At 48.1% G+C, this 21,976-nt stretch overlaps 2 protein-coding genes across 2 annotated transcripts in view; one reads left to right on the top strand and one right to left on the bottom strand.

The window, feature by feature from the left end:
* SYMPK (symplekin scaffold protein) overlaps positions 1-21,976 on the bottom strand; it is a 257,360-nt gene that overhangs the window by 208,944 nt on the left and 26,440 nt on the right. The gene's annotated exons all lie outside the window — the stretch shown is intronic.
* NOVA2 (NOVA alternative splicing regulator 2) lies at positions 287-21,185 on the top strand. Its single transcript, XM_081200495.1, has 3 exons — positions 287-438; positions 7,164-7,330; positions 20,085-21,185. The coding sequence occupies exons 1-3, from the start codon at positions 318-320 to the stop codon at positions 21,099-21,101; spliced, it is 1,305 nt and encodes a 434-aa protein (XP_081056621.1). The 5' UTR covers positions 287-317; the 3' UTR covers positions 21,102-21,185.

The following is a 21,976-nucleotide window of genomic DNA, read 5'->3' as shown; positions in this document are numbered from 1 at the left end:
GGGAGGGGACGACGCTTTGCTTCTGCAGACAAATTTGGGGTTTCCCATTTGCCCCATTGCCCAGGGGACGGTCTCCCTCCCTCCCTCCCCCACTGAGCGAGCTGCATTCTCTCTTTTTTCCAGAGGAGGGGTCTCCTCTTGTCCCTGGGAAGACAGGCCCTTGAGGCCTGCAGCAGCAGATTGCAAGGTGGTGATGGGGGAAAGGAGGAGGAGGAGGCTGCTGTGGGTTGCCATGGCAACTCTGTGGCAGAGACGTATTTTTGAGGCAGCAGCTATGGGGAAGGCACGGAGGAGAAGCAGAAGATGCTGGATTTGGGATGCTGTGTGTGTGTGTGTGTGTGTGTGTGTGTGTCTGTGTGTGTGTGTGTGTGTGTTGTGTTGGAGAATGTGAGCACTCAGCCTTCTGGTATCCATGGTGCTGGCGTTTGGCCTTCTCAGGTGGCCTAAAATATTCCCCGTTTTTTGTTCCTATGTACACACACACACACACACACACACACACACACAACCCCTCTGATACTTGCTTGCTCACTCTCTCCCCTCAGTCGATGCGATAAAAGGCAGGCTGCATTTTTATAAATAGCCGTCTAAGGACAGGAGTCCAGTCTTTGCTTTTTACGAATCGCAGCAGCCAGCACAATTTTCTAAGGACCAGCTAGCAGGGGAGATGGGACAGAACAGACTTCTGGTTGCAATCGAGGGGCCACCTCCCAGACCCCTGTTTTTGTGCAGACATTGGGGGTTCCTGGGTACCCCTGGGCTTTTAAACCTGTGATGCAGCCAGCAGCGGCCATCTGCAGGAAACCAGCAAGCAATATCTGAGTACAAGAGGCCTTTGTGGCTTCCACCAACTTCAGAGGCCTCTTATTGTAGAAGCAGAACATAGACTCCATGGCTGTTGTTGTTGTTGTTTAGTCGTTTAGTCGTGTCCGACTCTTCGTGACCCCCTGGACCAGAGCATGCCAGGCACTCCTGTCCTCCACTGCCTCCTGCAGTTTGGTCAAACTCATGCTGGTAGCTTCGAGAACACTATCCCACCATCTCGTCTTCTGTCGTCCCCTTCTCCTTGTGCCCTCCATCTTTCCCAACATCAGGGTCTTTTCCAGGGAGTCTTCTCTTCTCATGAGGTGGCCAAAGTCTTGGAGCCTCAGCTTCAGGATCTGTCCTTCCAGTGAGCACCCAGGGCTGATTTCCTTAAGGATGGAGAGGTTTTATCTTCTTGCAGTCCATGGGACTCTCAAGAGTCTCCTCCAGCACCATAATTCAAAAGCATCCATTCTTTGGCGATCAGCCTTCTTTATGGTCCAGCTCTCACTTCCATACATCACTACTGGGAAAGCCATAGCTTTGACTATACGGACCTTTGTTGGCAAGGTGATGTCTCTGCTTTTTAAGATGCTGTCTAGGTTTGTCATTGCTTTTCTCCCAAGAAGCAGGCGTCTTTTAATTTCGTGAGTGCTGTCACCATCTGCAGTGATCATGGAACCCAAGAAAGTAAAATTTCTCACTGCCTCCATTTCTTCCCCTTCTGTTTGCCAGGAGGTGATGGGTCCAGTGGCCATGATCTTTGTTTTTTTGATGTTGAGCCTCAGACCATATTTTGCACTCTCCTCTTTCATCCTCATTAAAAGGTTCTTTAATTCCTCCTCACTCTCTGCTATCAGCCTGCATGACTAGTAGCCATCAATAGCCCTCTCCTCCACAAATCTCCCCAATCCTCTTTCTTAAAAGAATATACGTTTTCCATAATTTTACAGTTACCATCACTTATCATATAACAACAACAACAACAATTTATTTGGACTACAAATCCCATCAGACCCTGGAGATTATGGGAGTTGTATTCCAGAACTTCTGAAGGGCAGCAGGTAGACAAAGGCCTTGATCTGCTGATGCTCCCACCATCAGTAATGGGCCAGAGGGACCAGGGATCCGACTCACTATCCAAGGCACCTTCAAGTGCTCATGTGTTACAATTAATAATAATAATAATAATAATAATAATAATAATACCCCATCCATCTGGCCGGGCCTCCCCAGCCACTCTGGGCGGCTTCCAACAGTATATTAAAAACACATCAAACATCAAACATGGAAACTTCCCTAAACAGGGCTGCCTTCAGATGTCTTCTAAAAGCCAGATAGTTGTTTATTTCCTTGATATCTGGTGGGAGGCTGTCCCGCAGGGCGGGCGCCACTACCGAGAAGGCCCTCTGCCTGGTTCCCTGTAGCTTTGCTTCTCGCAATGAGGGAACCGCCAGAAGGCCCTCTGTACTGGACCTCAGCATCCGGGCAGAACGAGGGGGTGGAGACGCTCCTTCAGGTATACTGGGCTTTTGAGGCCGTTTAGGGCTTTCAAGGTCAGCACCAACACTTTGAATTGTGTTCGGAAACGTACCGGGAGCCAATGTAGGTCTTTCAAGACCAGTGTCATGTGGTCTCGGCGGCCGCTCCCAGTCACCAGTCTATATTCTTTGACTTCCCCACACATCCATCCATGGGTCCTTTATGAGCTGCATCTCCTTAATTACCACCCCTCTTCTAGTGGTTTCTACCTGCTGCTCATATATCTAGCCCTACTTGCAAATAATTTGGTTACAGTGGAACCTCGGGTTGCGGATGTAATCCGTGACGGAGGCACGTCCGCAACCCGCAGCGTTCGCAAACAGAAGCGGTGCGTCTGCGCAAGCGCGTGACACAATTTAGCGCTTCTGCACGAGCGGCGAAACCCGGAAGTAACCCGTTCCGGTACTTCCGGGTTTGCCGCGGTGCGCAACCCGAAAACACGTGACCAGAAGCAAACATATCATGAGGTATGACTGTATTATATTTCTTTAAGCATTCACCAAAGTATTCCCACTCCTCTCTTATATCCTGATTCCTAGTCCTTGCAGTCAACATTGCTAATTCTGAATATTCTATTAACTTGTTCCGCCATTCTTCTTTCATATGACTTTTTTGTCCTTCCACCTTTGAGCATAAATAATTGTGGCCGCTGCCGTTGTGTTATGGGAAGAGAGATCAAGTGCTTTCTTAGGTATTTCACCCTCTATAATATTCAATAAGATCATCTCTGGGTTTTTGGTTTTGTTTTGGAATGAGAGCTTTAACATCCTTTTTATCTCTGAATATATCATCTCCCAATACTCTTTAGCTTTTTTACAACCCCACCACATGTGTGTGAATGTTCCCACTGTCTCTTCGCCTTTCCAACATAGTTTAGTTCCTTTTTAATGAATTTCTCCAGTCCTTTTAAAGCCACCTCACTTGGTGGCTGTTGCTGCCTCTTCTGGGAAGGAGTCCCATAGTTTAAGAAATATTTCTCCTCCTTGGTGTCTTGTCAGTAGAAACTGACAGGAAGAGGAAGGCCTCTGGCTGTGCAGCAGAGAATGCACTTCGCTTGCAGAAAGTCTCAGGTTCTGAGAGAGAGCTCAGTCAGTAGAGGGTGAGAAGCTTATTCTCAGGTTCATGGGTTCGAGCCCCACATGGTGCAAAATATTCCTGAACTGCAGGGGGGTTGTACTAGATGGCCCTTGTGGTCCCCTCCAGCTCTATGAGTCTGTGATTCAATAGCTGTCCAACTTTGTATAAGGCCTCCCACCCAGAGGAGTGAATGGCTGCCATTTGTCAGAGTGGCCTGGAGGACATCAAGTGAACAGGGGGACTCATTGCCACTGGGTGGGATGGGCCTTTCAGGTCTTTTGCTATCTCTTACAGTGGAAGGACCCCCCTCTCTCTGTGTGTCTCTCCCCCCCCCATCTGCCCTGACTGTTGGCACAGTCTTTTCTCTGTGGGCAAATTTCCTCCATTTTTTTTATCGCTAGCCTTATCTTTGGTTAATAGTTTTGCCCCTTTCTTCTTTTTCTGTGGTATTATTGTCTGTAGAGACTTCCTTCATTTTTTAATAGGTTCTCTTTTATCCCCCACCCCTCCTGGTATAAAGTGCTTGAAAACCTTTTCTTGTGTTTTCCTGCTTTCCCGGGTTTCTTCAGTAGTGAACCTTTGGTGTGTGTGCTTTCTCCTTGCGCTTTCTTCATCTGGCGTGGCTGCTTAGTGGTGGCCCCCGCTATACTTACCAAGTGCACTACCGTTTTCCTCCTGGGGAATGTCCTTGAGGCTCTGCCCTCTGATTTTTCATCGCCTTTTAGCAAGGGGGAAACATCTCAGAAGCTCCTCAACAGCTCCCACCACACCTGTTAACCGGGACTGTCAGCATTCAAGCTGCATCCTCTCATTTTTTCCGCCCTCGGTTTTGTCCGAGGGAACATTTCAAAGGTTTTCTCCCCTTCCTTATTTCCTCCTGCCTTTCAGGGTGTGTGCATGTGTGTTTGGGGGAAACTTCAAAAAAAACTGGAGGTGCAGTAAAGCACTAAATCCTGCTGAGTTTCTGGAGTACAGGGGGTTCAGAAAGGGGAATGGAATTTGTTGTTATTGTTTAGTCGTTTAGTTGTGTCCGACTCTTCGTGACCCCCTGGACCAGAGCACGCCAGGCACTCCTGTCTTCCACTGCCTCCCGCAGTTTGGTCAAACTCATGCTGGTAGCTTAGAGAACACCATCCAACCATCTCGTCCTCTGTCGCCCCCTTCTCCTTGTGCCCTCCATCTTTCCCAACATCAGGGTCTTTTCCAGGGAGTCTTCTCTTCTCATGAGGTGGCCACAGTATTGGAGCCTCAGCTTCAGGATCTGTCCTTCCAGGGAGCACTCAGGGCTGATTTCCTTCAGAATGGAGAGGTTTGATCTTCTTGCAGTCCATGGGACTCTCAAGAGTCTCCTAAAGCACCAGAATTCAAAAGCATCCATTCTTCGGCGATCAGCCTTCTTTATGGTCCAGCTCTCACTTCCAGACATCACTAACAGAATATTCCAAAAGAGGGTGTAGCTGGCTGGAGAGAACCTGGAAGAGAAGCACTCCACACCATACCTTTCTCGCCCTGATCTGGCCACAGTGATTATTGTGACGGCTTGATTATTGTAACTCGCTGTACACGGGGCTGCCCTTGAAGCTGACCCAGAAACTCCAGCGGGTGCAGAATGCCGCGGCGAGGCTTCTTACGGGGTCCTTGCCGCGGGGTCACATTCATCCAGTGCTTTACCAACTGCACTGGCTCCTGGTGGAGTACAGGGTCAGGTTTAAGGTGCTGGTTTTGACCTTTAAAGCCCTATGCGGCTTAGGATCCACGTACCTACGGGGCCGCCTCTCCTGGTATGCCCCGCAGAGGACCTTAAGGTCCACAAATGACAACATTTTGGAGGTCCCAGGTCGCAAGGTGGTTAGATTGGTCTCAACTAGGGCCAGGGCCTTTTCAGTACTGGCCCCGATTTGGTGGAACGCTCTGTCACAAGAGATTAGGGCCCTGCGGGACTTGACATCTTTCCGCAAGGCCTGCAAAACGGAGCTGTTCCGCCTGGCCTTTCATTTGGACTCAGTCTGACCCTTATGTTTCCCTCCCCTTATGGTTTTGATCCATAGGCTACTTTTAAAATGAGGCTGCATTTTAAATTGCATTTTAACCTGTATCTTAAATTGTGTTTTTCCCCCCTGTTATGTTTTTATTGTAATTTTACTGGTGTTAGCCGCCCTGAGCCCAGCTCTGGCCGGGGAGGGCGGGGTATAAATAAAATTTATTATTTATTATTATTATAACACTTGCAGTCTGTTAGTATTTGTAGTGCTCAAAGCACGACACCTTTACAGCATTCCCTTCCACTGGGTTCGGTTGTCTCCTTCCTTCTGCCTTGTTCCTTTGTTGTCGTGATAAGGGGAGAGACCATAGACCAGTGACTGAGCCATGCAGCCCTTTCTGTGCTCACCAGAGGAGACAGTACTGACCTAAAGCCTGTCCTGTGGAACTCCCTGCCTATAGATGCTCACCAGGAACCGCCCCTGCCTTCTTTTGAGTGTCCTTTAAAAACTGGGCCGTCTAGCCAGGCCTTCGCAAGATTATTTTTCCCTTTAAACCAGCCAGCATCTACTGATGTTTCACGGATGTTTTGAATTAGGTTTTATAGATATTTAAAGACTGGCCTTTAAAATTGCATGTCATATGTTGTAAGAGGCCTGGTGATATTTTAAGAAAGAGTGGGTGGTGTATTTTCAAATAATTGTAAATAAACAAATGGACAATTAGCCCAAACTGGTATAAGGCATCTTCTGTTACTCACTTGCTCGCAGTCTTCTGCACTAAAGTGCCTTCTTCCCAGTGGCGTAGCTTGGGGGTGCAGGGGGGGCCGGCCGCACCAGGCACAACATCTGGGGGGGGGGCGCTCGCACGCGCAGCTCTCTGCCCCCTGCTAAAATCCACAGGTTAGGGGGCGCAAATTACTTGCTGACAACCCACGCTATGCCACTGCTTCCTCCTATTCCCTTGTCGATCTCCTCCTCCTTACCAGAACACTGTCTGTCTGTCTGTCTGTCTGTCTGTCTGTCTGTCTGTCTGTCTTACCTTCCATTCCTTGTACCCTCCTTCTTTCAGCTGAGAGAATAATAATAATAATAATAATAATAATAATAATAATAATAATAATAATAATAATAATAATAATAAATATTTATACACCGCCCTTCCCAGTTTAAAAACTAGGCTCAGTTTTTAACTGACAGCTAACAGCAAATACAGTGGTACCTCGGGCTAAGTACTTAATTCGTTCTGGAGGTCTGTTCTTAACCTGAAACTGTTCTTAACCTGAAGCACCACTTTAGCTAATGGGGCCTCCTGCTGCTGCCGCCGCACGATTTCTGTTCTCATCCTGAAGCAAAGTTCTTAACCTGAAGCACTATTTCTATGTTAGCGGAGTCTGTAACCTGAAGCGCCTGTAACCTGAAGCGTATGTAACCTAAGGTACCACTGTATAAAACACTGATTAAAATACGACTTAAAAACAGCATAAAACAGCATAGAATACAACATAAAATGCAGCATCAATATCAACAAAATTCTAAAATTCAGGGGTTATTTTTTTTGGGGGGGACAAAAAAACAACAACAAACCCAGTCAGTAGACACGGAATGATCACCAGGGCTAACTGGCCACGTTGGTCTTACTAGGGCCAGCAAGGAGACCAGGGAGACCCAAGCCTCAGGCCAGCCCCACCTGTGGGGTCGTCATCCTGCACCCCCCCAACTCCATTTAAAAACCTCTCAATTGTTTTCTCCCCAATGCAGGGACCACGGAGCGCGTGTGTCTGGTTCAAGGCACAGCGGAAGCCCTCAACGCCGTCCACAACTTCATCGCCGAAAAGGTCCGGGAGATCCCTCAGTCTGTAGTGAAGCCGGAATCGGTCAATATCCTGCAGCCTCAGACAACCATGAATCCTGACCGAGCCAAGCAGGTGAGCGAGCGCGGGAGCAAATCGCTTGTTTGTTAGAGGGGGTGGGAGCTGGGAGCTTCAGGTAAAGAGACCCCTGACCGTTAGGTCCAGTCGTGGCCGACTCTGGGGTTGTGGCGTTCATCTCGCTTTATTGGCCAAGGGAGCCGGCGTACAGCTTCCGGGTCATGTGGCCAGCATGACTAAGCCGCTTCTGGCGAACCAGAGCAGCGCACGGAAACGCCGTTTACCTTCCCACTGGAGCGGTACCTATTTATCTACTTGCACTGGTGTGCTTTCGAACTGCTAGGTTGGCAGGAGCAGGGACCAAGCAACGGGAGCTCACCCTGTCATGGGGATTCGAACCGCCGAACTTCCGATCGGTAAGCCCAAGTGGCTCAGTGGTTTAGACCACAGCGCCACCCGCATCCCCTTTCCGCTAAGTTAAAACGGTAAAGGGACCCCTGACCATTAGGTCCAGTCGTGACTGACTCTGGGGTTGCGGCGCTCATCTCGCTTTATTGGCCAAGGGAGCCGGCGTACAGCTTCCGGGTCATGTGGCCAGCATGACTAAGCCGCTTCTGGCGAACCAGAGCAGCGCACGGAAACGCCGTTTACCTTCCCACTGGAGCGGTATCTATTTATCTACTTGCACTGGTGTGCTTTCGAACTGCTAGGTTGGCAGGAGCAGGGACCGAGCAACGGGAGCTCACCCTGTCGCAGGGATTCAAACCGCCAACCTTCTGATCGGCAAGCCCTAGGCTCTGTGGTTTAACCCACAGCACCACCTGTGTCCTTGGGAGCTTCAGAACGCCCCTTAAAAAATTAGAAGGGAATCTCAGCTGGATTAGGCCAAAGGCCAGCTTGTTTCAGAGGCAGGGAACCTTATTTCTGGGTGCGAAATGTGGCAGCCCCCTGGGATCACCAACCGAGGGTTGCCATAATTCACAAAGTGAAAATCCAGACAGAAAGTCATTGAACTTTTTCGGGCAGAGCTGTTGAGCTTTTTAGTTTAGTGATGGCTGAAGCTGACCAAATGAGCTATTTTTAAGGAAATTCATCGCAAATTTCAAGGAGTTTCAAGGAAATTCACTAGATTCCCTCTCCCCACACACCGCGCCAACTCTACTTCGCACCCCAAGTGTTTTCTGCCTGGCTGGAATGTGTCCTTCAACTCTGATAACATCCCTTGCTTGTCTGGATTAAGGAAAGAGAGTTGTTTGTGTGTGTGCAGAAATATATCTATCAATCATCTATCTCTCTATCTATCTATCTATCTATCTATCTATCTATCCATCTATCTATAATCTATTTATCTATCATCTAGCTAGCTATCATTCTCTCTCTCTCTCTCTCTCTCTCTCTCTCTCTCTCTCTCTCTCTCTCATCTATATCTATCAATCATCTATCTATCATCTATCTATCTATCATCTCTCTCTCTCTAATCTATATGTATCTATCATCTATCTACCTATCTATCATCTAGCTAGCTAACTAGCTAGCTAGCTAGCTATCATCTCTCTCTCTCTCTCTCTCTCTCTCTCTCTCTCTCTGTCTCTCTCTCTCTCTCTCTCTCTCTCTCATCTATATCTATCATCTATTTATCTATCTATCATCTATCTATCATCTATCATCTATCATCTATCATCTATCTATCTATCATCTATCTATCTATCATCTCTCATCTAGCTATCATCTCTCTCTCTAATCTACATCTATCTATCATCTATCTATATCTATCTATCTATCTATCATCTATCTATCTATCTATCTATCTATCTATCTATCTATCTATATCTATCTAATCTACATCTATCTATCTATATCTATCTATCTATCTATCTATCTATCTATCTATCTATCATCTATCTATCTATCTATCATCTATCTATATCTATCTATCATCTATCTATCTATCATCTATCTATCGAGGGTGCAGGAAGACTGCCTTTATATTTCCCCCAATACACCCTTTCCTATTAACCAAGGGAGGGTTTGGCTAAAAAGAGCCCGGGTGGGGGTGGGGGCATCTTTCTCCCACTTGAGGTTGTTGTGTGTGCAGGAGTCTGGCCCGTCCGACAGCTTTCCATTGTCAGTCGGTTGTGCCGTTGCCATGGCACAGCGAAGGGAAGGCGGCTTTGGGCTGAAAGCTGAAAACAAGGATTATGACAGAGGGAGGGTTGGGTGGGGGGGGGGGAGAGAATATGGAAGGGAGAGTTTATGTGGCTGGTAGAATAAGGGACAATGAAACAGGAATCCTGTCACCCCTGACAGCCGAGGAGGGGTCTTTTCTTGAGAAGCTGGGAGGGAATGCCTCTCCCCCCCCCCAAAAAAAAGATGTTCACATCTAGAACTGCCTTATGCCAAGTCGGGCTAGCCCAACAAACAGAGTTGAGACTAGAAGACGCCTGGTTTTATTTGCTTATTTCATTTAAAGCATTTCATGCGCCTTTAAGAAGGTTCTCAGGGGCGGCTGACGAACACAAGGATACGCGGTTTGTTTGGCGTCGAACATATAGGAAAAGAAAAGAAAAGAAAATGCAACTAAATGAAAATGAAAATGAAAATTTTCATGCAAAATAGAAATGTGAGCTGTTTCATTCACAACCCCTAGAAAAAATAATGGCTATTACTGGTGCTGGTGGATAGTAAAATTACAGTGGTACCTCGGGTTAAGTAATTAATTCGTTCCGGAGGCCTGTACTTAACCTGAAACTGTTCTTAACCTGAAGCACCACTTAGCTAATGGGGCCTCCTGCTGCGCCTCCGGAGCACGATTTCTGTTCTCATCCTGAAGCAAAGTTCTTAACCTGAAGCACTATTTCTGGGTTAGCGGAGTCTGCAACCTGAAGTGTATGTAACCTGAAGCGTATGTAACCTGAGGTACCACTGTATTTTAAATGTTTGTTTTAAATATCAGGGTATTGTCCTTGAGGTCTTAGGATAGTCTCATTTAAAGCTGAACAAGTAACTAAGATTTTTAAAAAGAAAAGGATTGAAGGCCTTGACAGAAATGGTGAAGGAGGGAAAACGGGTTCAGTGTCATTTGAACACATAAAGTCTCAGGTTTAATTTCCAGCAGCACCTCACCAAGTAATAATAATAATAATAATAATAATAATAATAATAATAATAATAATAATAATAATAATAATAATTTATATCCCGCCCTCCCCAGCCGAAGCCATGCTCAGAGCAGCTAACAACAGTAAAACGATAAAACATTCTAAAATCATTATAAAATTAATTCCAATCAAATTAATGGCAACCATTGGGCTAGAAGTTCTGTGAGGATTGCCAAAGGAGGGGGTCAGGCTGTGCCTTGGCCAAAGGCCTGGTGGAGCAGCTCCGTCTTGCAGGCCCTGTGGAAAGATGTCAAGTCCCGCAGAGCCCTAGTCTCTTGGGACAGAGCGTTCCACCAGATCAGTAGGGCTGATCATGTCTCCTTGAAAAGCCTGCAGGAGAGCTTCTGCCAGTCAAAGAAGACAGCACTGGGGTAGATGGAGCGCTGCAATTTGACATGGTCCCTAGGAAAGGTCAGCCTAATGACTAGAGCAGAAGCAGCAAGGCGTCAGTCTGAACGGCTACCTGCAAGGATGTCACAGCAAGGATTTCATGAGAGACTAATTTTAGCTCTAAAGTATCTGGAAATAGGACACAAATTGGGGCAGGTCGCTCAGAGTGCTTATGAGTTAAACTAGCGGATGAGGACAGATACCCTTCTGAAGGTAGAAAGGGTGCTTCTGTCTGGGGGTCTACTGGTCAGCAGGACACTGCCCCCCCCCCAATATTTGGCAGCCTTGTTCCTGGTTACAGTCGTAACTTGGTTTCCGAACAGCTTAGTTCTCGAACGTTTTGGCTCCCGGACGCCGCAAACCCAGAAGTGAGTGTTCCGGTTTGCGAACTATTTTTGGAAGCCGAACACCTGACAGGGCTTCCGTGGCTTCTGATTGGCTGCAGGAGCTTCCTGCAGCCAATCAGAAGCCACACTTTGGTTTCCGAACGTTTTGAAAGACGGACGGACTTCCGGAACGGATTCCGTTCGACTTCCAAGGTACGGCTGTATTGTTGTTCTTTATTCACCAATATACCAGTTGCAGGATATCTTTGGGAGAAGAAACAACTCAGGAGTAAATGCTAGGACCCTCGTACCTATGGGACCGCCTCTCCCGGTATGCCCCATGGAGAGCCTCAAGGTCCATAAATAGCAACACCCTAGTGGTCCCAGGCCTAAGGAAGTTAGATTAGCCTCAACCAGAGCCGGGGCCTTTTCAACACTGGCCCCTGCCTGGTGGAACGCTCTCTCTCATGAGACCAGGGCCCTGCAGGATCTGATTTCTTTCCGCAGGGCCTGTAAGACAAAGTTGTTCTGTCTGGCCTTTGGCTTGGAGCCAATTTGATTCCCTCCCCGTCTTTCTTTTTTCTTTTTCCTTTCTCCTCCTGTGATGAGGCTGCATTTTAATCTTTTAATGTTTCAATCTTTTAATGTTGTATTTTAATCTTGTTTTTAAGTTGTATTCATAAAACTTGTTTTTATTATTGCTTGTTAGCCGCCCTGAGCCTAGCCTTGGCTGGGGAGGGCGGGGTATAAATAAAAAATATTATTATTATTATTACACAAGTCCAGAGTGGAGTCCCTAAGGCAGTTGGATGGTGCCTTGCACGCCTCCTTCCAATAACTCCTGCCACCAAGCTGGTGCCAAACATCTCACTATGCTTTCCTTTGGTCCATATCTTCCTAAACATTAGGAAGAACTTCCTGACAGTAAGAGCTGTTTGACAGTGGAATTTGCTGCCAAGGAGTGTGGTGGCGTCTCCTTCTTTGGAGGTCTTTAAGCAGAGGCTTGACAACCATATGTCAGGAGTGCTCTGATGGTGTTTCCTGCTTGGCAGGGGGTTGGACTCGATGGCCCTTGTGGTCTCTTCCAACTCTAGGATTCTATGATTCTATGATATCAGCGAGGCTGAGAAGGGGTCTTGTCATCTGGCCAGCCCAGGACCTCCATAAACATGACCCAGGCTTTGCACCCGGGGGGGGGGGGGGTATCATTAATGCAGTGGTTTGACTTCACCCCCGGAGGCACAATTCCCATCTTCCCTGACCACTGGTCTTGTTAGCTAGGGATGATGGGAGTTGTAGTCCCAAAACAGCTGGAGGGCCGAGTTTGGGGATGCCTGAAATATTCCATCATCTGCCTCCCCAGCTTCAACTCCTCTTTCTTTTGCACTCATTGCATTTGTGCAGCGGGGGGCACATACAGCGATGACCAGAATAGTGGAGCCTTGTTAATGTCATATGGGTCAGGTTTTCTGCCCCCAAGGGTGCTCTTTGACCTCAGGAGTGTCTTCAACATCTATTTTCAGAGCTGGCCGGGTCCTCCTGCCTGGAGGAGACATTCACAGATTACATGGCTTTTCCCTGAGTTTGGGTAAAGCACCCGGCTGCCAGCAGAGAAAGACTTTCTCCTCTGGTTCCCTGCTCTCTCCCGGTCCCCTTGCCACTAATCCAGCGCCCTTGCTCTCTGGGTTGGACGAGGCGACGGATTTCGGGAGGTGCCTGTCGCTTGATTACATAAGAGCATTTCCTTGCTAAATCTGGATGGCTTTCTGCTTTCTCGGCGGTTATATAAAGGCATTGGGGTGGCCAGGGTTAAGGAGACCCCTCCCTCTCCGTCAGAAAGCCCCTGAAGCCATCTCTGCGAATACCCACCCTTCCACCCCCTCCCCCGTCGCCCCATGTGCCAACTTTCCTCGCATCATCTTCTGCCGCTGCCTTTCAACGGTTCGGCAAAGTCTGCTGAAATCTCCAAAGCCAGAGAAGGCTCACTGGAAAGGAAGCCCCAAAACAGGGGTCAGCAAGCTTTTTCAGCAGGTCCACTGTCCCTTAGACCTTGTGGGGGGCCGGACTATATTTTTTTTGGGGGGGGGGATGAACGAATTCCTATGCCCCACAAATAACCCAGAGGTGCATTTTAAATAAAAGGACACATTCTACTCATGTAAAAACATGCTGATTCCCGGACCCTCCACAGACTGGATTGAGAAGGTGATTGGGCCGGATCCGGCCCCCGGGCCTTAGTTTGCCTTTGTTGTTGTTGTTGTTGTTTAGTCGTTTAGTTGTGTCCGACTCTTCGTGACCCCCTGGACCAGAGCACGCCAGGCACTCCTGTCTTCCACTGCCTCCCGCAGTTTGGTCAAACTCATGCTGGTAGCTTCAAGAACACTGTCCAACCATCTCGTCCTCTGCCGTCCCCTTTTCCTTGTGCCCAACATCTTTCCCAACATCAAGGTCTTTTCCAGGGAGTCTTCTCTTCTCATGAGGTGGCCAAAGTCTTGGAGCCTCAGCTTCAGGATCTGTCCTTCCAGTGAGCACTCAGGGCTGATATCCTTCAGAATGGAGAGGTTTGATCTTCTTGCAGTCCATGGGACTCTCAAGAGTCTCCTCCAGCACCAGAATTCAAAAGCATCCATTCTTCGGCGATCAGCCTTCTTTATGGTCCAGCTCTCACTTCCATACATCACTACTGGGAATACCATAGCTTTAACTAAACTAAAATTCTTGTCTTAAACATGTTCCTCCACACATTTCATGGCATTTCCTCTCCTTCCTTGCCCCTCGCTCTTTATTTTGGGGTATAATTCTGCATAAGAACGGAATTGCCTGCACAGCTACTCAGAATTAATCTCCCTTTCGTTGTTATTATTATTTTAATCAGAAAAAGGCAGGTTTATGGGTCTCGTGGTAGTGAAAATCGGTTAGGTTGGTTGGGAGCAGCGGCTGTAGAAATCTCAGAAGCCAGTGGAGTTACGGAATAATAATAATAATAATAATAATAATAATAATAATAATAATAATAATTTATTATTTATACCCCGCCCATCTGGCTGAGTTTCCCCAGCCACTCTGGGTGGCTCCCAATCAAGTGTTAAAAACAATACAGCATTAAATATTAAAAACTTCCCTAAATAGGGCTGCCTTCAGATGTCTTTTAAAAAGAAGATAGCTGCTTATTTCCTTCACATCTGAAGGGAGGGTGTTCCACAGGGCGGGCACCACTACCAAGAAGGCCCTCTGTCTGGTTCCCTGTAACCTCACTTCTCGCAATGAGGGAACTGCCAGAAGGCCCTCGGCGTTGGACCTCAGTGTCTGGGCAGAACGATGGGGGTGGAGACGCTCCTTCAGGTATACTTGGCCGAGGCCGTTTAGGGCTTTAAACACTTTGAATTGAGCACCAACACTTCGAATTGTGCTTGGAAACGTACTGGGAGCCAATGTAAGTCTTTCAGGACCGGTGTTATATGGTCCTGGTGGCCGCTCCCAATCAACAGTCTAGCTGCCACATTCTGGATTAGTTGCAGTTTCTGGGTCACCTTCAAAGGAAGCCCCACGCAGAGAGCATTGCAGTAGACCAAGCGGGAGATAACTAGAGCATGCACCACTCTGGCGAGACAGTCTGCGGGCAGGGAGGGTCTCATCCTGCGTACCAGATGAAGCTGGGAGACAGCCGCCCTGGACACAGAATGGACCTGTGCCTCCATGGACAGCTGTGAGTCCTAGGCTGCATATTTCATGTAGGTTCCAGAATTTGATTCCCAAGGGGAGTCAGAATTCTGATTCTCCTTTCCCCTATTTTCTTCTTAGCTCAGAGCCCAGGCTGTAAGCAGACCAGGTTAAGAGCAGTGGACTCGTAATCTGGGGAACCGGGTTCGCTTCCCCGCTCCTCCACATGCAGCTGCTGGGTGACCTTGGGCCAGTCACACTTCTTTGAAGTCTCTCAGCCTCACTCACCTCACAGAGTGTTTGTTGTGGGGAAGGAGGGGAAAGGAGATTAGCTGCTTTGAGACTCCTTAGGGTAGTGATAAAACGGGATATCAACTCCAAACTCCTCTTCTTCTTCTTCTTCCTCTTCTTCCTCTTCTTCCTCTTCTTCTTCTTCTTATGTGTGCATGCCTCAGTTTCTCCCAAGGCTAGGATAAAGGTAAAGGTAAAGGGACCCCTGACCATTAGGTCCAGTCGTGGCCGACTCTGGGGTTGCGGCGCTCATCTCGCTGTACTGGCCGAGGGAGCCGGCGTACAGCTTCCGGGTCATGTGGCCAGCATGACTAAGCCGCTTCTGGCAAACCAGAGCAGCACATGGAAACACTGTTTACCTTCCCACCGGAGTGGTACCTATTTATCTACTTGCACTGGTGTGCTTTCGAACTGCTAGGTTGGCAGGAGCAGGGACCGAGCAACGGGAGCTCACCCCGTCGCGGGGATTCGAACCGCCAACCTTCTGATCGGCAAGTGCTAGGCTCTGTGGTTTAACCCACAGCACCACCCGCCACCAGCTAGGATGCCTGGAGCCAAACCCTGGGCTGTCTCACTCCTGGATAGCTCAGTTGGTTAGCGCATCGTGGTGATAATGCGAGATAGGTGTATTATTATTGCATTACAGGAGGTTGGCTTCGATGATCCTTGGCTTCACTTCCTATGAATCCTTCTACAAATATATGAAAGCAATAACTCCAACTCATAAGAGCACGGGGAAAGAAACCACCGGTGACCTAGAACAGTCATAGAATCATAGAATCCTAGAGTTGGAAGAGACCACAAGGGCCATCGAGTCCAACCCCCTGCCAAGCAGGAAACACCCTCAGAGCACTCCTGACATATGGTTGTCAAGCCTCTGCTTAAAGACCTCCAAAGTAGGAGACTCCACCACACTCCTTGGCAGCAAATTCCACTGTCAAACAGCTCTTACTGTCAGGAAGTTCTTCCTAATGTTTAGGTGGAATCTTCTTTCTTGTAGTTTGGATCCATTGCTCCGTGTCCGCTTCTCTGGAGCAGCAGAAAACAACCTTTCTCCCTCCTCTATGTGACATCCTTTTATATATTTGAACATGGCTATCATATCACCCCTTAACCTCCTCTTCTCCAGGCTAAACATGCCCAGCTCCCTTAGCCGTTCCTCATAAGGCATCGTTTCCAGGCCTTTGACCATTTTGGTTGCCCTCCTCTGGACAAGTTCCAGTTTGTCAGTGTCCTTCTTGAATTGTGGTGCCCAGAACTGGACACAGTACTCCAGGTGAGGTCTGACCAGAGCAGAATACAGTGGCACTATTACTTCCCTTGATCTAGATGCTATACTCCTACTGATGCAGCCCAGAATTGCATTGGCTTTTTTAGCTGCCGCGTCACACAGTCTCAAGCTGGGTGCTCCTGGAAGAATCTGGGGTGCCCCTCCTTCAGGAGCTATTAGTGTAGTTGGGTGAACACAACCACCCTGTACTTTCCGGACCCAACTTTTCCTGAGAGCAGATGAAGACCAGCATTTGAATGTGAGGGTTGGGGGCTGTTGCTCTCCGTGGTGCTGAATAATCGCCTTCCTTTGCACTGATAGACTATATGCATCCCCCCCCCCCCCCGGATGGCAAATAAGGTCACAGCGGGGAAAGTTCATAAATACATAAATAAGGAGGGGTGGATTTGTGGAATTAATGGCAGGCAGGTGAGTTAGGACTTCAGTCTTTAGGAAAGCATAGAAAACCACGATGGTGCCTTCCTTGTAGAGCTTTCATCAGATTCTGAAGGGGAATCTCTTTACTGTGGCCACTGAGGTATATTTGCAGGTTTTAAATTGCAAATTGTTTTAACTGATTTGATTATTATTATTATTATTATTATTATTATTATTATTATTTTGTTGTAACCCACTCTGGGCCTCGGCCCAGTATACCTGAAGGAGCGTCTCCACCCCCATCGTTCTGCCCGGACACTGAAGTCCACCGCCGAGGGCCTTCTGGCAGTTCCCAGTGTGGGTGGCGCTGTCGGTTAAACCACAGACCCTAGGACTTGCCGATCAGAAGGTCGGCGGTTCGAATCCCCGCGACGGGGTGAGCTCCCGTTGTGTGGTCCCTGCTCCTGCCAACCTAGCAGTTCGAAAGCACGTCATGTGCAAGTAGATAAATAGGTACCACTCTGGCGGAAAGGTAAACGGCGTTTCTGTGCGCTGCTCTGGTTCGCCAGAAGCGGCTTAGTCATGCTGGCCACATGACCCGGAAGCTGTCTGCGGACAAATGCCGGCTCCCTCGGCCAATAAAGCGAGATGAGCACCACAACTCCAGAGTCGGTCAGGGGTCCCTTTACCGTTACCTTTAAGAGTCCCAAAGCACTACAATCCTCATAATGCACAAGAGAATATTAATGACAGCACCAATCCAGCAACCCAGAACAAACTAAGCGCTACGGCATGTGAATTTTAAAATAAATAAATAAATAAATTCCAGAGGTGGAGCCCTGATTGCAGCGGGATTAAATCTCTTTAGTGCTGCCCTCCAGCTGCCAGGTGGTTTGCGTGGTTTTCTCAGAATATTTTGAAATCGGGAATTTGCCTCGATGTCGCAGATCAATTCCAATCCACCAAAATTTAGTTAACAGTGTTAAAAGGAAGATGCCAAGATTAGTTTGCAAGTTGCATGAATGTCTCAAAAGTCCGCCCCACTCCCCCAATAGCTAAGAAGTGGTTGGGCTGAAATATTTGATGGTTGGGGGAATCAATGAAGTAAGCTTTAATGTAGTTTAAATGTTATATGCAAGCAAATACTAATTTTAGCCTGTCCAAAGATCTGTGCATAAGAGAGATGCGTGCTTCATAAAGGGCAGTTGGCTTGCAGAAGGTAATCACAGCTTCGGGATGGCTCAGTTCAATCTATAGCATTTACTCCTGTGTTTATTTTTTAAAAAATAGTTTTCATTTGATTTTTCAAATATACATTCATAATAAAACCAAATACATCTCCCTATACAGAGATTTCTCTGAATCTCGAGACCTCCTCCCCCATGTCAGCGTTTTCAACCGCATATTATATCAAATCTATATTTTATATCCATCCATATTATCCATAGTTTGTTACATTACAAGTGAGATTAAAATCCCGCTAATGTTTTCATCTGCTTACAGTGGTCTCTTAAATTATAATTGTCTCCCATTCTTTCTTGAAGTTTTTCTCTTCTTGGTTCCTGAGCTTTCCGGTCAGTTTTTGCCATTACGGCGTAATCCAGCGGCTTAGTTTGCCATTCCTCTTTACTTCTTTCCATCTCTTACTTCCGTGTTTTAACTCTGTGGTCCCTCTGCCAGTCTGCTAAGGTAGCCTTGCAGCCTGTGGAACCTAAGCAGTTTGAAGGCCCTATAGGTAGGAAAGCAAGAATATATATTAAGGTTACCAGATTTTTTTCAAAGAATCCGGGGACGCCTTTTTTATTTTGAAAAGAGAAAAAAAAGTTATTTAAAAATAATAATTAAGAAGTATCTTCTCTTCTGTGGTCTCTTCTGTCGCGTGGCCTTTCTCTGGGCCCCGGCCTGTCCTCTTGGTGCGCTAGCCGCCATGGAGTAGACTCGGGTCAGGCCTGGGTTCGGCCACGTGTCCTTGCCCTCCCGGTGCTCTCCAACCTCTCCTACTCAGTGGCGGTGGCGGTGGCGGCGCGGCAAGGTTGGGGCTCTCCTCTTTTTTCTCCTTCTTTTTCTCTTTCTTCCTTCTCCTTCTCCTCTCCCCCTTCTCCCTGCATCGGCTCCAGGGTTATCCTGGCCCTGGAGCGCCGCTGGGCAGTTCAGGAGCTTCGTCAACAATGCTTAGGCAACACGATGACCATATACATATATAATAGACAATCTATAGAATTCCTTCAAACAATAACAAGTTCAAAATGAAATCTTAGACTCAAAGTCTCTGAAAGTCTTTAAATGAAGTGAGGTACCAAACTTTGTACGAGGAAAGATAAGCTGTGAAGCTTTGTGTATTCAGCAAATATAATGTCCAACACTGAACAGAGGTTCCAGATATTGACTACTGTTTCGTAGATCTTCGTCAGGGTGGTGAGAGAATATAGAATTGTTTCATAAACTGAAAATAAAATTTTATAGACGATGACCTGCATGAGATATCACTTTACAAAAATTATAAACTGTGATACAAACAGTAATGAAAAAGAGTACATACCTCATCTTATTTCGTGAATGAAAATATCAAATGCTGTGGAACAGTGCTCATGTAATAATGTAGTCACTGCTACTAACAATATTTTTTGAGAAACATATAAAGCCGACTCCAGGTGATGCTAATAACAATGAGGTTGAGTTTAAAGGTACAGTGATTCAGGAGCTGCCCGCTGCCGTGGCGCCCGCCATGTTGCCTCGCCGGAAGTCCCCTTATGATGTGTCTTGTGCCATTGAACCCATCACACAACATTCATTCCCTATTAATAAATCTGCAACACTTAAAATATAAATCCGGGGACATTCCGGGGATGGATGATAGATTTGTAAATCCGGGGACTGTCCCCGGGAAATGGGGACATCTGGTAACCATAATATATATAGGTAAAGGTAAAGGGACCCCTGACCATTAGGTCCAGTCGTGGCCGACTCTGGGGTTGCGGCGCTCATCTCGCTTTATTGGCCGAGGGAGCCGGCGTACAGCTTCCGGGTCATGTGGCTAGCATGACTAAGCCGCTTCTGGCGAACCAGAGAAGCGCACGGAAATGCCGTTTACCTTCGCGCTGGAGCAGTACCTATTTATCTACTTGCACTGGTGTGCTTTCGAACTGCTAGGTTGGCAGGAGCAGGGACCGAGCAACGGGAGCTCACCCCGTCGTGGGGATTCAAACCGCCGACCTTCTGAGTCCTAGGCTCTGTGGTTTAACCCACAGCGCCACCCGCGTCCCTGTAATATATATACCTGTACGTATAAATGAAACCTCAAACTCCTCCTCTTCTTCTCTCGTTTCCCCCCAACGCAGGCCAAGGTGATTGTTCCCAACAGCACAGCCGGGCTGATCATCGGCAAAGGCGGGGCCACAGTCAAGGCCATCATGGAGCAGTCTGGAGCCTGGGTACAGCTGAGCCAGAAGCCCGAGGGCATCAACCTCCAGGAACGTGTGGTGACCATCAGCGGCGAGCCCGAGCAGATCCACAAGGCGGTGGACATCATCGTGCAGAAGATCCAGGAGGACCCGCAGAGCAGCAGCTGCCTCAACATCAGCTACGCCAACATCGCTGGCCCCGTGGCCAACTCCAACCCCACCGGATCCCCTTACGCCAACTCCACGGACGTGCTGCCCGCCGCCGCGGCCGCAGCCACCGCTTCAGGCCTGCTGGGCCACACCAGCCTCGCCGGGGTGGGAGCGTTCCCGGCCGCCCTGCCGGGCTTCTCTGGCAGTGACCTTTTGGCCATCAGCACGGCTCTCAACACCTTGGCGAGCTATGGATACAACACCAGCTCTCTGGGGCTCGGCCTCAACTCAGCCGCCGCCTCCGGAGTGCTGGCCGCCGTGGCCGCCGGCGCGAACCCAGCCGCCGCCGCCGCTGCTAACCTCTTGGCTTCCTACGCCAACGAAGCGTCCACCAGTACCACCACCCCAGCCGGCGCCGTGGGGGCCTTCACGTTGGGTTCCCTAGCCGCTGCCACCGGGGCAGCCAATGGCTACTTGGGGACAGCCTCTCCACTGGTGGCCAGCTCCTTCTTGGCCACAGAGAAGCTGGTGGAAAGCGCCAAAGATATGGTGGAGATTGCCGTTCCGGAGAACCTAGTGGGCGCCATTTTGGGGAAAGGCGGCAAGACGTTGGTGGAATACCAGGAGCTGACAGGCGCCCGCATCCAGATTTCCAAAAAAGGGGAGTTTATCCCGGGTACTAGGAACCGTAAAGTCACCATCACAGGCACTCCGGCCGCTACGCAAGCGGCGCAGTATCTTATCAGCCAGCGAGTAACGTATGAGCAAGGAGTCCGAGCCACCAACCCGCAGAAAGTGGGATAAGAGAAGGCCGGAGGGAAGTCTGGGGGAAGGAGTAGAATTCAAGTCAATTCTTTAATCATTAAAATTGTAACCCACCCAACAGCAGCCCCAGTCCAGTGTCCATCTCTCTCTCTTACACACACACACACACACACACACACACACACACACACACACACACAAATACACACACCCTTCTGCTTGGGAAGCAGCCCAGCAACGTTTTCCTGGACCTTTATTTCGCCAATGGTGCAACCTGTTTGTGTGTGTGTGTATATATACAGATATATATACATATATACACACATATATATATGTATATATATATGGCGACATTTTCTTTTCTTTTTGAGTTGATATGGATTTTAATAGAAAAAAAACATTTTTTAAGAAAACAAGAAATTCCTCTTTCTTTCCCTCTTTCTTTCTGAGTTTCTTAACCAAGAATCCTGATGGGGGGTGGGGGAGAGATCTGTCTTGTCATGTTTCTTTCCCCCCCAACTCCCCAAAGTGTAGATCAACTTCCGAATTCCTTGACGGGGAGCGGGGACCTAGTATCCCTCTTCCGGGCCCACGCAGAGCATCAATCTCTGTGGATGCTCTGTAGACGGGGTTTTCAGAATATATCGCTATATATGTCGAGGGAAGCAGAGATGGGGTTCACAAAGTGACATCTGCCCCATGACCTTGAACTCTGAAATTGATGAGGCTCTATACCTAATACGCCTGCATTTCGTAGTGATGCTAAACGTGGGTTTTTCTTACCTGTAGGTCGTGTGGCTCGTTCTAAGGTGAGGTTGAGGGGTTGGACTGGAATGGGCTCTGCGTTGGGCAAACGGCTTGGTTGAGTTGATAGGCTTTCCCCCCTTTGATTTTCGCGTTCTTGTTTTTGTCCG

This window comes from Podarcis bocagei (assembly GCF_964188305.1).
Source record: "Podarcis bocagei genome assembly, chromosome: 7".
NCBI lineage: Eukaryota > Metazoa > Chordata > Lepidosauria > Squamata > Lacertidae > Podarcis > Podarcis bocagei.
This window is presented reverse-complemented; position numbering and strand designations above follow the sequence as displayed.